The following is a 13,852-nucleotide window of genomic DNA, read 5'->3' as shown; positions in this document are numbered from 1 at the left end:
GAACTCTGGCCCTGGCTCCCTGGGACAGAGGCAGTTTCCTGGGCCCCCCTACTGACCTGGCCTGGATGGGGAGGAGTGAAGGCTCACCTACAGAGATGGGCCAGAAGACCTGGGAGCTGTTCCCCAAGCTGTTGTGGGCCCTGCATTCATATGTCCTATTGTGTTCCAAGGTCCCAATGACCAGCAGGCTCTGGACGGTCATCTTGTGGAAGGGCTCCTGGCTGAGGACCTCTGGATGTGAGTCCTCCAAGATAGGCACTTGGGTCTCATCACATCTGGGAAGAACAGACTGGCTCAGAGTTTTGAGGTACCCAACCCCTCAGCCCAGGTGAGGAAGGTGAGTGGAGTCCACCTACCTATCAGTGTGGCCCCTGCACTGCAGCCATGTCACACTGGGCTGAGGGTACCCAGAGGCATCACAGAGCAGTGCATCAGAGCCGTTGATGAAGGTCCATGTGAGCCGTACCTCTGGTGGGTCTGAGGAGGAGAGGAGGAACAGAAGAGGGAGGGCCAGCTGATCCAGAGGCCCCAAGTCCCGTGTCTCCCCGCCCCACACTGAGCCTGTTCTTCCCCATTCCCTACCCGCAGCCTGTCTCTCCAGGGAGTCCCAGGGACCCATGCCCCCAACCTCTGTTCCATCACTCACATCGAAGGGTGAGCTCAAAGGTCATGGCACTCCCACCTCCAGCGTTTCTGGCCAGGAAGGAGTAGCGGCCGGCCTCAGAGGGCTTTAGGCGAGGCAGGGAGAGGGTGGAGGTGTACCTGCGCGGGAGGGGCAGGCCGTCTGAGGTGAGCCCCAGCTCTGGGGGACGACAGTCTCAGACAACCACCCGGAAGGGCTTCGTTTTGTTTTTGGCAATGCATGTAGGGCACAAAGGCCACGGTGGAACAAGACGCCCAGGCTGGGTGCCATTGAGACCTGGGAAAACACCCAACCTGATTTCCTTCTTTGCTTTTCTCATTTTTAAAGTGGTTTTGTTCTGAGGTTCAGTAGAAGTGATGTCTGTAAAGTGCCAACGCTCAGAGGCACATCACTGAATGTGCCTGCTTTTGCTGCAGTCACTGGGCCAAGGAATCCCTGCTGAAAATGCCAGCCCCCAGGTCAGCTCCCACCCCTAAAGCACCAGCCTTGCCAAGAGGGACCGTGAGAGGGATGAGAGGCAGGCTGCAGCCATGGGTCCCCAGAGACCAGGGTCCAAGTCCTGGTGCTGCCATTTCTTTACTGTGTGACATTAGACAAGTATTTAACCTCTCTGATTCTTTGCTTTCTTTGCGTGAGGGTGGCACTGGTGGTAATTAATTTACAGACTTGGCCTAAGGATTAAAGGGGTGTGTATTCAGAGTGCTTGGCACAGAGCCTGACACATTGTAGGCACTAATTTAATGTTTCTCTTTATTATAGAAAAGACCTGGAAGCAAATGCAAAGAACAAAAGTTATCCTCAACTCATTCCAGGTAATTTTCTGCTTTATTATTTTCTTAAACTCTATTTCATAATTTTTCCATAATGAACATGTAATTTTTAATAAGTAATCTTTAGAAAATGAATTATAGCAAATTACCAGCTCTTGCTTGGAAAATATCTGCAGCCACTGCTAGACTAACGCCTATGGTATGCAAAGGGCACTCTCATTCACCCAGACCTTTGGGGTACAGGACCCCTCTAAGGTGTCAGTTTACTATAACTAACATCTACCTGTTAGGCTGAAAGAATTTAACTTTTTTGCATGACTCAAAGTCACCATCATGAACACACCCATCTTATGAGCTAAGTTCAGTGGCTGTTTGGTGCCAGGCTCATCTGCCCTGTGCTGAATGTATTTTAAGGGATTTCCCTGGTTCCTTTCCACAGTGTCCCTGTTGCTTATGGGCTCCTGAAGCCTGTCCATGGACCAGCCCCCTCCCAGTGGTCTATAGACTCCAGATTCAGAACTTCTGTTTAAGATGAGGGAAAGCTAGAAATCCTGGCCAGAAAGGATGAGAAGGGAACATCCTTGTTGATTCTCACAACCTACAAGCAAGAGTCCCAGAATGAATGAGGTCTAGGCTCTGGGAGCTAGAAAGAGAACCCAGAGAGTTTTGGAGTTCCGAGATGTGTAAGGGATTGTCTAGTCCAGGGATGACCAACAAGCCTCCTCTCATGAGCCAATTATGATTAAAACACTGCCTGGAGACTGTGCTGAGGACTCTGAAGCTGTTTCTGGACCCTGAAGGAAAGAGTTAAAAAATGGATTAGTGACGTCCATCATGAGTGTGGGAGGGGAAGTCATCTCCCATGTACCTCATATTTGCTATCCTTGGTCGAGCTGTACTCTCTCATTCAAATTGAAGAGGGCAAAGAAACTATCATTTTAAAACCTGGTATCAGTGTTCCTCCTATGGAGGGAACTCCTGTTTAGATACCTACCAGGTTAGGCCACTTTGAATGGAAAAGTAAGATCCTGAGGACATAGTCCATAAGGGCACAGGAAAAAAAAAATTCCTAAAATATCGTATGTGTGAGATAAGCAGGATTCTGGAAGCGGAGAGCTGGGAGAAAAGAGGCTGTGGAGTTAGATGGCACTCTATGAGAAGAGTTTTGAGAAGAAAGACCAGTGAGAAATTCTCAGAGGTAGGTGACCACAGTCCTTTAAAGAACTTCCGATGTATCTGTGATTGTGTTATGTCAATCCCTCTGCCCCTCAAAACTGTTTGTGGCAGATTCTCTGTTCAGTCATTATCAGAGTGTGTGTAAGAGTAGAAATCATGGGGCTTTGTCTTCTACATTTGTTTTGGCTATGAAAGAGGAGATGAATGAGACTAAGAGTTCTTGAGTGACCATGAGATGCACACCCCAAAAAATGCTAGAGTTCTTGAGGACAGCGTTGGATTTCCCAAGGATGTAGCCCAGAGGGGTAAGCCAATTTGATCTAAACCTCAACCACAGATGACTGATATTGAGGCTCTCCATGGTCAGGGAAATGGAGACCCAGAAAGGGGAAGGGACTTGCTCAAGGTCGCATAGCAGGTTGAGGCAGGACCCAGGTGTCCTGCCTCCTGGCTGAAGAATTCCCCATCCACCTGTAAGACTATCCAGATGGGGGCTTATGTGTGGTACCTGTATGTGTCCTTGTTAGTGGTAAAAGTGAGCTTGGACTGTTGGTCAGAGAAGGGTCCCAGATAGGTCCAGTTAAGACCCTGCAGGCCTGGGTAGGCCTCCACCTTGACTTTGAGATCAAGCTTCTCACCCACGGTCACCTCCTGGAAGAGGTTCTGTTCAGAAGTCAAGTTCAAGTAGGCGCTCTCTGGAAAGCAAAACACACAGAGAGCTGGCATTAGGGGGAATATGTCCTAATTTGTTCATTTGGTGACCCACCCATTAATCCAGTCATTCAGCTGTACCATCCCTTAGAACCTACTATGTGCCAGGCACACAGTTACCCCACTCCAACCCAAGACATGCCCTCTGACACTCTCTTTCCACCACCCACTGCAGAAACACAAAGCTCCAAGCTCTTCTCTTCACTGAATCCCTGGGAGAACCTGGACAAATTTATATCCTCCTTGGAGCCTATACCTCCTTCTTTGTATAATGAAGAGATGGAACATATCTTAAAAAAATTTTTCGCAGCAGTAAAAAAAAGTCTGCTTTTTCACAGGGCCTCACCCATTTCTCCTTCTTCTGGTAGTAGTTCAATCAGTGAAGCTTTCACATCCAGCTCTAAAGTGGTCATGTGATCTAGCCAATCAGGGTAATATGTCTCCTTTGGGCCAGTGACTGTTTTGGGGAAGGCTCGTGAGTCCATGACACTTATGTCCATGATTTTTATTGGAACTCTGGGAAAAAAGAAGCCCTCATTCCACTGGGATTGCCAAGCCTGGTGCTGCTAGGGGTCCCACAGAAAAATGTAGAGCTGAGAATTGGGAAGCAACAGGTTCTTATCCACCTGAACCTAGTCCCAGATTACCTTGTCCCAGATTACCTGAACACCTAGATCAACTCTACCTGAAGCTCATATCCATGGGATTTTAGCTATGAGGCCAATAAAATTTTCTTTTAATTAGTTTAGTTTGAATTGATTTCTGTTACTTCTACCTGAAAGAGTCCTGACTAGTTTCTTCTAATTAAATCTTGCATGAATTAAAATCAAGCTGCTCTAGTTGAATCTCAGGCAAAGGAGTTGTCCCAGGAACCCTCATTTGCTCAGCCTTTCTGTGACTTTAATGGAAGCCCTGAAATACCTTCTCTAATCCTCCAAGACTTTACAGAAATTTCTGGACTAGATAGTCTCTAAGGGCCCCTCTCCTTAATCAATTCTATGAAATCTAAAATTCACTCTTTTACCCTGTGATACACCTGCTGAGAAGCCCCCTATCTCCCTATCAGCTCCACTATTCAGCTTGGCATTCAAGGCTCTCTTCACTCAATCTCCCTGTGCCCATCTCTTTTTCCTACTCACTCACTCACTCACTGCTCTATCCATCTGAGTCTCCTTAACATCCCCCAAACACACCACAGTTGTTCTGACCGTGGAGGTTGTGTTTAAGCCTTTTCCTCTACCATGACCCCTATCCTTGTTCTCCCTTCTATTTAGATCCATTTCATCCTTAAAGATTCATCTGCACCAGGGAGGCCCCACCTATCACTCCAGGTCTCTGGACTCCTGTTGCCCTTCTAGACTATACATTAATTAGGTACCATGTTTGCTCTACTTCATGCATCTGGTTCTCCCTTCAGATATCTATCTTCTCTCTCCAAGTAATCTGTGAGCTTTTAGGTCAAGGCTTCTCTCTCTCCCCCTTAGCCATCTATTTATTTATCCATCCATCCATCCTAGCTCCAACCACTTCCCACCACCTCCACCATCACCACCTTAAGTCCCCATCACCTCTTGCTTGGACTAAATCATCTCACTGCTTCCACCTTTGTCTCCTTACAGACAGTCCTCAAAAAAGCACCAGAAAGCCATGTTAAATCTTGTTCTATCCAAGCCAAATCATGTTACTCCTTTGCTCAACCTTCCATCAGCACCCCATCTCTCTCAAGAGGAAAAGCCCAAGTCCTTGCATTGGCCTACCGGGCCCTGTGGGATCTGCCACTTTCTCCTTTCATGCCTCTGGTGTCATCTTGTACCACTCTCCCTCCTGTGCTCTGCCCCAGCCACACTGACTGGCTTGTGTCTTGCATGTGGCAAGCACAGTCCCCCTGCCTTCAGAATGTTGCTCTGCCAGGAGGTCTTTTCTGCAGTATTATCTGCTGAGTTTAGTCCCTCAGCGACTTCAAGTCTTTGCTTAAATGTCAGCTTCCCAGTGAGCTCTTCCTTGATGACCACCCTAATTTTAAACTGAAAACCCTACAGAACTGGTTTATTTATCTTGCTCATTGCTTGTCTAGACCAATAGAGCAAAAGCTTCCTGTGAGCAGGGGTTTTGTATCTGTTTCATCTGCAGCTATATCCTCAGCATCCAGAACAGTGTCTGGCCAGAGGCATGAATGAACACAAACATTTATTCAGTGACTGCTGAGATGTAGCAGTGCACTGTAAGAGCTCCAAGGAGGGAGAGAGGGGTTCTGGTGGAAGATCTAGGAAGGATCCCAGAGACATGGCTCCCTAGCCAGGCCCAGGGTAGGGGGATTCTAGTGGAAGTGTTAGCAGTGCCGCCTCCTCCTCTCCCTCCTTCTCAGTCCCCTTACGCACCTTCCTTGCCCCAGGATCCCTGCCAACCCTCCCCACCTGATGCTCACCTACCACCCAGAAGACCATGGAGGTGGAGTGAACGCCTCGGGCGTTGGTGGCCACACAGGAGTAGTTGCCAGCATCTTGGAAGCCTACGTGATCGAGGTTGAGGGTCAGGACTTTCTGGTAACGGTTATCATGGAAGTCAGATTGTTGAGAGATTGTGAGCTGCAACCACAAGAAATGGAAATGGTATACAAGGTTGTTTAGTGATTAGAAAAATCTGGGTTCAAATCCTCAGCCTTTAAGGATTACTATCTGCCCTTCCCTGGGCAAGGGACTGAACTCTGAGCTTCAGTTTCTTCATCTGAAAATGGGAATAATACTGGTCTGTGCTTCTAGGATTTTAGTGGGAAATAAATAAGATAGTGCATGTAAATGGTGTAGGCTGTGCCTGGCACAGGGGATGGGAAAAGGTTCTGAGAAGCAGCCTAATGCATTCCCTTCTGGGAATATTCCCTCTTCCTACCTCTCTCCCAGAGTCGTTTCTTATATTCCTTGGCTTCAAAGGTAGCCTAGGAACCCCTTGCAAATTCGGAAGTGAGCTGACATCTGGGGATAGAGTACTGCCTTTCCCACCCCACCCCCACAAGATTCAGTGATGTGAGCCTGAGCTCTGGCTCTGGACCAGCTATTGACGGGCAGTGAGGTCTTGGGTGAGCCCACTGCCTTCTTGGCCTGGGCTATGCCCTCAGCCCAGAAAGCCAGCTTGGGTGGGGCTCCATCCTGCAGGGCTAGGTGTGCTTGGCGGGTAGGCAAACTTCACCCTGCTGTCTCCTCAAGGACTGACCTTAGTGTCCCCATGTAGGAGGGAGACATCAAAATTGACATCAACGTTGCTGGCTGAGCACATGATCTGGGCAGCCTCTCCTTGAATCCGCACAAGCTCTGCAGGCTTCAGTATCAAGGTTGGAGGCCCTGGGACAACTGAGATCAGGGGAAGGGACCCTTGAGCACCCAGGCCAGAGATGTCATCCTTCTCTGTGCCATGAGCCAGGCTGCTGGCCAGGGCCCCAGCCATGCCCCCATCCCAAATCCTGGGTGGCAGCTTTGATGCCTCTATTTCTCCCACAGCAAGTCTTGGTCTCCTTAATGGACCACTTCCCTCCCTCAGCACCCCCTCTCCCCAGTCTCACTGCCGTTCTCTGCTCTGGACTCCTGCAGCAGCCACCAGGAGGGAGGGACCCCTGCTGCCTGTCTGACTGTTCCACAAGCTAGCTTCCTGAAGAATGTAAACTGGATCATGCCTGTCTCCTGTGCCAGTATTGGGTAGCTTCCTGCCCCTCTCAGGCCAAAGCCGAAGTCCTCCCCAGGTACCCAGGCCCTGGCACTGAGCATCCCAGCACCTCCTCCTTGCTCTGCAGCCACATTGGTTCACCAGCCACAGACTTTGCACTGCCCCACCTCCTGGAATGCCCTTTCTCCTGCACCTCAGATGGGGGGCTGTCCCCATCTTTCACCCCTTAGCTCAGACATTCCTCAGAGAGGTCTACTGTGGCCAGGTCAGCCGGATCAGCCTCCCTCCCACAGATCCAGCTCTCTGCGGCAGTTTCTTGTTTGCGTTCTCTCAAGTCTGTCTCTCCCAGGAGGGTGGCAGATCCGTGAGGACAGTACCCCAGCAGCTAGTCCAGTGCCTGACCCATAGTAGGCGCTAGATTCATGTTTGTGGCTGTTGCTGTTGGTGAAAGATGATCTAATCCAGTTGCCCAAGTCCAGAGACACTAAAGGACTCATTCAAGGTCACTAAAGAGGTCATAGCAGAACTAGGTCCCAGGGCTCTTCAAGATGACGTGCAAGGAAAGAGCCCTAATGGCCTCCCTGGCCCACGGAGAGGGGTCCTTTGACTTCCTAAACAGGTTTTGTGGCCTCAGAGCCCAGGGCCTTGGGACAGCCATGCCACTCTGGCCCTGGTCCTCATTATAGGGGCCTGAGTCCTGTCTCAAGCCCAGGCCTGAGCCTGGAGCCCTGTTTACTCACACCAGTCCTTCCAGAAACCAGGTCCCGTCCCCAGCTCACCAGGAGCAAGGGGGAAAAGGAGTGAAACGTCACTACTATTGTCACCCCCACTGTCAGCACTGTCCGAGGCATGCACCACCATTTCCCCGTGGCGTGGCTCACCACTCCTCCCTCACATGCCCAGTGCCCAGCCTCAGGCTGGCACTGCATGGGAAATCCACATCTGGGCAGGCGGGAGAGCTCTGGGCCTGCCTTCTGTTCCCAGAACAGGTGGAACCTGTTTCCACCGCATGACTTTGGACCTGCTGTCTCTGCTTGGAGCAGGTCCTAGCAGGGCCACCTCCTTCTCATCATTCATATTCTGGCTCCAATAAAGTGTCATTCTCTCAGCGTGGCTCTCCCTGTCCCCAACCCCACGTACTTTCAATCCCATCACCTTGTCTGGTGATTTTCATAGCGGGTCTCATGATCTGAAATGGTCTTGCCCATTGAGTTATTGCATGCGGTCTGTCTCCCCTGGCCTGACGCCCCCTGCTTGTCCCAGTAGGTGCCCAGAGATGACTGCAGTGTGATTGGAAGGAAGACGTGAAAGAAGGAGGACACCCATTGCCCTCCTCAGGCCCAGGTCCTGCCACCACTCACATATCTGATAGCTCTCCGTCCCTGCGACCACACCTGGCCTGTCCCTCTGCCCCACGCACCTTTCTGCACTTTAAGCCGGATGCTGACCGATGCCACCATCCTGCCGCCTACCCGGGCACTGCACTGGTAGTCTTGGCTCTCAATGAACTTGGCCCTGTGGACAGTGAAGCCGTGCCAGAGCGAGAAGGAGTAATTGGTTTGGCGCAAGACAGGCCGGCCCCGCACTCGCACTAGCGAGACACCCGCCTCCAGTGCTGGGTCGGTGAGCAGGCAGGGCAGCAGCGCGTCCTCGCCTTCCAGCACCATCACTTCCTGAGTCAGCACCTTCCAGGGCCGATCAGGGTCTGGGGGAGAAGGGATACAGGATTAAAACTGCAGTCCCTCCACTGTGCCAAGCAGTCCCTGGACACTGGTGACAGGGAAGCTCAGAGATACTGATCATTTGCCTGAGGTCACACAATAGCAGGGAATCTTAGCCCGTTGCTTTAGTGGGGACGCTGGAGCCAGGTCCAGCCCAACTTGATGCTGTGTGACCTTGGGCAGATGACTCAACCCCTCTTAGCCTTTGGAAGATGGGCATAATCCTAGAACCTCCCTCACAGGGTTGTTGTGAGGATTACATTAAATTGGAAGTGCTGTCACTGGTCCTTCTTCATGGCAGGTGATCAACAAATGTGTAGCTCGTTTCTGATGGTTGATAATATTAGAGCCCAGCCCTTCTGCCCAGCCCTGGTGGAGCCTGCTGGGCTGGGCCCTTCGGGAGTAGGCTCAGAGTCCTCACCTTTGACATAGATGTGGATAGTGGCGCTTCCCTCCAGGGGGCTTCCAGGCTCAGTGCAGCGATAGGTTCCCGTGTTTTGGAAGGTGGCATTGTTCGTGGTCAGGATGCTGTTGGGGGCATCAGGGTCCATGGTCCAGTGCGGAGAGATGGGGCCGTCCCATTCCACACTGCCATTGCCCACACATCGCAGGGTCACCACTGTGCCTGGCTCCACAACCAGCTCAGGGCCGCTGGGCTCTATCTCTGGGACCCCTTTAGCTGGTGGGGGGCAGATAGCAGACAGAAGTGAGGCCTGAGGTGACATCCTTTGGGCTATTCCCAGCCTCTGAGATGGGTGCTGCCCTGGCAGGGATGGTGCTGGGGTTCAGCTGTGACTTGTAAGATAACCTTGAACAGGTCCCTGCTCCACTCTGGTCATCTGATCAGGTCCCTCTTCTGAGAAAGGGAGGCTAGGGGCTTCCTTGGCCTCCCACCCAGCCTGTGTCCCAGGGGGACTCCTCCAGCCCCTGCCTCAGTCTGCCCAGCTGTGATTACATCATCTTTCTGCCCAGGAGTGGACTCTTTCAGCCTCATGTACAAAGTGGGCATCCATAGTCCCAAGCCAGGGCCTGGCTCAAAGCAAGGGGCTCGAACAAGCAAAGACAAAAACGAATGAATGGAATGTTCATGGCAAAGTCCTCCCACTTAATTCATATGGGAAAGAAAAAAAGGGATGGCCCAGTGGAGTTAGAAAGCTCCCAGGAGTCTTCTTCTGTGCCTGTTCTCACCATTGGACATCTGGACTATAGCACAGCAGATGGTTCAGAGACTCTGTGCCTCAGTTTTCCCCATCTATAAAATGGGACAATAACTGTACCCATTTATTTGGGTGTCAGGAGGTTTAAATGCATGGAAAGCCTTTAGAACATCACCTGTCACTGCATAAATACTCAGTAAGGGTTAAGCATTGTATTTATTATCTTGTTGGCCCCCAGCCATCCACCACAGCACCCAGCATTGTTGTGTTTTATCTCTTTTAAGGAAAATTTTCTTGAAGGAGAAAAGAGAACTTGAAACCCAAAACCCATGTCAAGGCCTCCAGGAAGAAGGCCCATTGCCTCTGCAGTGTCAGCACTTTTGTAAGGCCTAAAATAGGGGCAAAGGAGGGAAGTGAGAGCTGATTCAAGGCCTTGGAGGGGCTGCCAGGCGCCCCTGGCCTGTGCAGGCGGAAACACGTTGCTGGTGCCCAGCCCGGCCCCCAGTTTCCGCTCAGCCTGCGGCCCTTCTCCTCGGGTGCTCTCACTTCTGCTTCCTGGCCCTCCCGGCCACTGTCCCCTCCTGGGGAGACGCCCCCAGGTGAGGGGTGCCACCTGCTGGGCATTACAGCATCCTGGGCTGCCCTGACCCACTGGATGCCCCGAGTGACTCCAACCCCTCTGCTACAGCGACAGGGACGTGGACATTCTGCCCAGGGCATTGGGGAAATTCAGAGCTGCTCCACTGAACTGCACAGAGCTCCTTGAGTGGGTATTTCCACTCCACCTCCACCACAGACCCTAGAATTGGAAAGATCTGTCAGATTATTTCAGGATGGCTTAATCTGTGTTTTGATTTTGTACCCATCAGAGATGTGCAGTCTCTCTGCCTGAGCTTCTGATCAGCATAGAGATTGAATGAACTAGTGAATACTGCCAAAGCCAGCACTTGGGGTTGTAGCCTTCCTGCATCATGTGACCACCAGAGAGAGGGGTAAGCACCATTTTTGGCAGGCTGTTGGTAAATCCCAACGGAGCTGGTGTGCCTGATTATAGCTACAGCAATGCTGGGCCCCAGGCTGGGGTTTTATTGCAGGGAAGAGCTTGAACTATGGGGTCACACCAACTTGAGTCTGCAACTTGGTTTTCCCTTACTAGCAGGGTAGGTTGCTTAACCTCTCTGACCCTCAGGCTGCTCTTCCAACCAATGGGAATAATCCAGGTTCCCACCTCTGAGGTCTTAGGAGAATTCAGTGAGGTGATATGCAGCCCTGGCTCTGCCAGCTGCTCCTGCTCTGGGCTGCTGCATCAACTGCTACATTTTCAGCCTCCTTTCTGATCCTGAGACTCTGCTATCTAAAGTTTTAACCTCTAAGGGTCACATCCGGTGACTGTGTTCTCAGATTCTGTGAATCTGTGTTCCACTTCTGCAGCCACCTGGTCCCACAGGCACCTTGTCTCTTCCCCTTCATTGCCTGTCTCTCTAGCCGCTGCCTTGGCCTCGTGGAATTGTGGTCAGCAAGAGACAGCAGTCCTGTTTTGTGATGTCCTGTTGTCCCAGATATTCACGAAGGGCAGAGCTGACACCCTCAACTTCCGCCCCCAACTTCCCCTTGCTGGCTCAACTGGCGGTAAGGGAGAGCCTGCTCAGTCCCCTGTCCTCCCTGGGTTGGGGACTGTGGCTTGGTGAACACTGACCAAGAACCCCTTCTGTGCCTGTCCAGAATCCAGCACTCTTACCACAGCTCCTAGGATGTCTCCCAACCTATACGCCTTCCCTTCAACACACACACACACACACACACTACACACCAAGACCTAGGACACAGCCCCTTCCCAGCCCAGGATCTCAGCGAGTCTTCCATCTCTAAGGTATTCTAAACCTGTCCCCAAACTCCCTCAACAGCAGTCCCCCTACACCCATTCATTCACCACTGGTCTACTAGGGAGAGAACTTAGGTTTGCAGCCCGCTGTCCCCATCTCTTCTCTCCTTGGGGGCTGCATTCTGGACAACCCTCTTTTCCCCACAGTGCTGTCCCAAAAGCAAGTTCTGGGCATAAGGACAGGCCAAGGCAGTGAAAGAAAACCCATGAACCTTTTGGAGAGGAATAGTCCCTATCTTAATTGGAATGGTGGGTACGCATGCACATACATTTATCAAACTTCATCAAACTGTATACTTAAGAATCTGTGCTTTCTGCTCAAGGTAAGTGATATCTCAATAAAAAAGAACAGACTCTCAAGACCATTGAGATGGACTGAGTTAAAGAAAGACCTTCAGTGGGCTATTGTCAGGGACCAGATGTGCCTATTCCTCAGTGTCCCACAGCCCCAGGAGAGGCCAGAACTGAGGCTGCCCTTCTGCTTCATCCCCACTCCCCATCCTGCCCTGAGTCCCTTCAGATAAGCTTGTGATCAAATATAATACATGTTTGTTGGGCCGACTGTAGCTATGAACCAAGCGCTCGGCCCCTCCCCTCCATTAAGCACCCTCCCAAGTGGAGTTTCTGCATCACTGATCCTGCCACCAGAAGTGGTGGGGTGGGGTCTGCAAGGGCTCTGGCCTGGGTGATCCTCGCTATCCTACCCACCACACACCTCCCTCTAGCCCTAGCCCTATACTCTCTTCTCCTAAATTTCTCTCTTCTGAGTCAGAGAGGATAACCTTATCTCTCATCTGACCCCTTACCCAAGGCTCCCAAGAAAGGAACGCTGCCCATTTGGGCCTTCCCAAGTCAGATTCTGCCGAACATCAGTGAGTCACAGGCTGGCAGAGCTGACAGAGCCATCAAACTTTTTGGAGAGGAATAGTCCCTATCTTAATTGGAATGGTGGGTACACATGCATATACATTTATCAAACTTCATCAAACTGTATACTTAAGAATCTGTGCTTCTACTCAGTATAGGTTTGGACCAGCACCATTGGTGTCTTCTAGCTGCTGTTAGGAATACAGAATCTCAGGTTGTACCAGAGACCTACTGAGTCAGAATCTGCTTTGTAGCAAGATGTCCAGGTAATTTTATGCACAATAAGGTTTGAAAAGCATTGTTTTAGTCCATTCCTTACCACCCCAACACCTGCCATTGAATAGGTGGATAAGAAAGCCCTGGGAGCACCAGGGGCTTGCTCAGGGCACATGGTGAGTCGTGTCTGAGCTGGGACAGACGTATAGTCCTGGCCCGGGGGAAAGCCACTCCTCCCACACTCTCTTTTTGCTTCATTGTCTCTCTGAAGCAGATACCCACAAACCTGCAGTCTATGCTGAGGAAATGGAGGCACAGAGTATGGACACCCAGTGAGGGGCAAACGTTTACAGACTTTTTTGACAGGGGTCCTCCCCGTCACTCCCCTGCTCTGCCCTGAATCCCCAGTTCTGCACTTACCATACCAAGCTGTGGCCACCAGCAGGGTCAGCAGAGCCCTTGGGCCCATGGCCTCAATGGGGAGGCAGTAGGCTGATGCAGGGCTGGGAGGCGGGCAAGACACGGGCTCCCAGCTGCTGTCTCCTCAGGGACCGCCAGACAGCGTTCCTCTCTGCTGCTCTGGCTGTTTGTCTTGCTTTCCTCTTCTTCCTCCTCCTCCTCCTTGGGCTGATCCCCTTCTTCCCCTTTTAGCTAGGCAAGGCAACCACAGAGTTTGGAAATCCTGGGTCTTTAGAAGAAAACAAAGCTATGACCCCCAACCCCCGCCAAGGGGTGGGGGTTGGAGTCTGGAGTGGGCCAGCCTGAGCCTGGGGTGCTGGCTAAGTTTGGGCCCCTCTGAAGCCTCCTCCAAGGGGCCCTGGGACAGGGCACTTCCCCAAGGTCAAGCAGTCAGTAGCACAATTAAATGGGCGTCTCCAGAGCAATCAGGCGGCTCTGGCTAATATAAAGGGTAATTGGGTTGGTGTGGGAGACCTGATAATAGCAGCAAGAAGCTAACACTTACAGGACACTCACCAGCCAAGCCCTGTACATTCACTGTCTCATTTTCCCACAAAACCTTTATATGGTAAGTGCTGTTACCATTCCCATTTACA

The 13,852-nt window shown here is 51.3% G+C and overlaps 1 protein-coding gene across 1 annotated transcript in view; it reads right to left on the bottom strand.

Annotated features, from left to right (window-relative positions):
- CSF1R (colony stimulating factor 1 receptor) overlaps window positions 1–13,430 on the bottom strand; it is a 28,017-nt gene extending 14,587 nt beyond the window's left edge. The window contains exons 1-9 of the mRNA XM_036881546.2: window positions 13,218–13,430; window positions 9,097–9,354; window positions 8,375–8,659; window positions 6,508–6,644; window positions 5,726–5,885; window positions 3,098–3,284; window positions 647–762; window positions 357–477; window positions 88–275 (exon numbers count right to left, since the gene is read on the bottom strand). Coding sequence (XP_036737441.2) covers window positions 88–275; window positions 357–477; window positions 647–762; window positions 3,098–3,284; window positions 5,726–5,885; window positions 6,508–6,644; window positions 8,375–8,659; window positions 9,097–9,354; window positions 13,218–13,266 — 1,501 coding nt within the window. The 5' untranslated portion in view covers window positions 13,267–13,430. The remainder of the gene's footprint in view (window positions 1–87; window positions 276–356; window positions 478–646; window positions 763–3,097; window positions 3,285–5,725; window positions 5,886–6,507; window positions 6,645–8,374; window positions 8,660–9,096; window positions 9,355–13,217) is intronic.
- Between the last annotated feature and the right edge of the window lie 422 nt (window positions 13,431–13,852).

Source organism: Manis pentadactyla, chromosome 2, assembly GCF_030020395.1.
Source record: "Manis pentadactyla isolate mManPen7 chromosome 2, mManPen7.hap1, whole genome shotgun sequence".
Classification (NCBI taxonomy): Eukaryota; Metazoa; Chordata; class Mammalia; order Pholidota; family Manidae; genus Manis; species Manis pentadactyla.
This window is presented reverse-complemented; position numbering and strand designations above follow the sequence as displayed.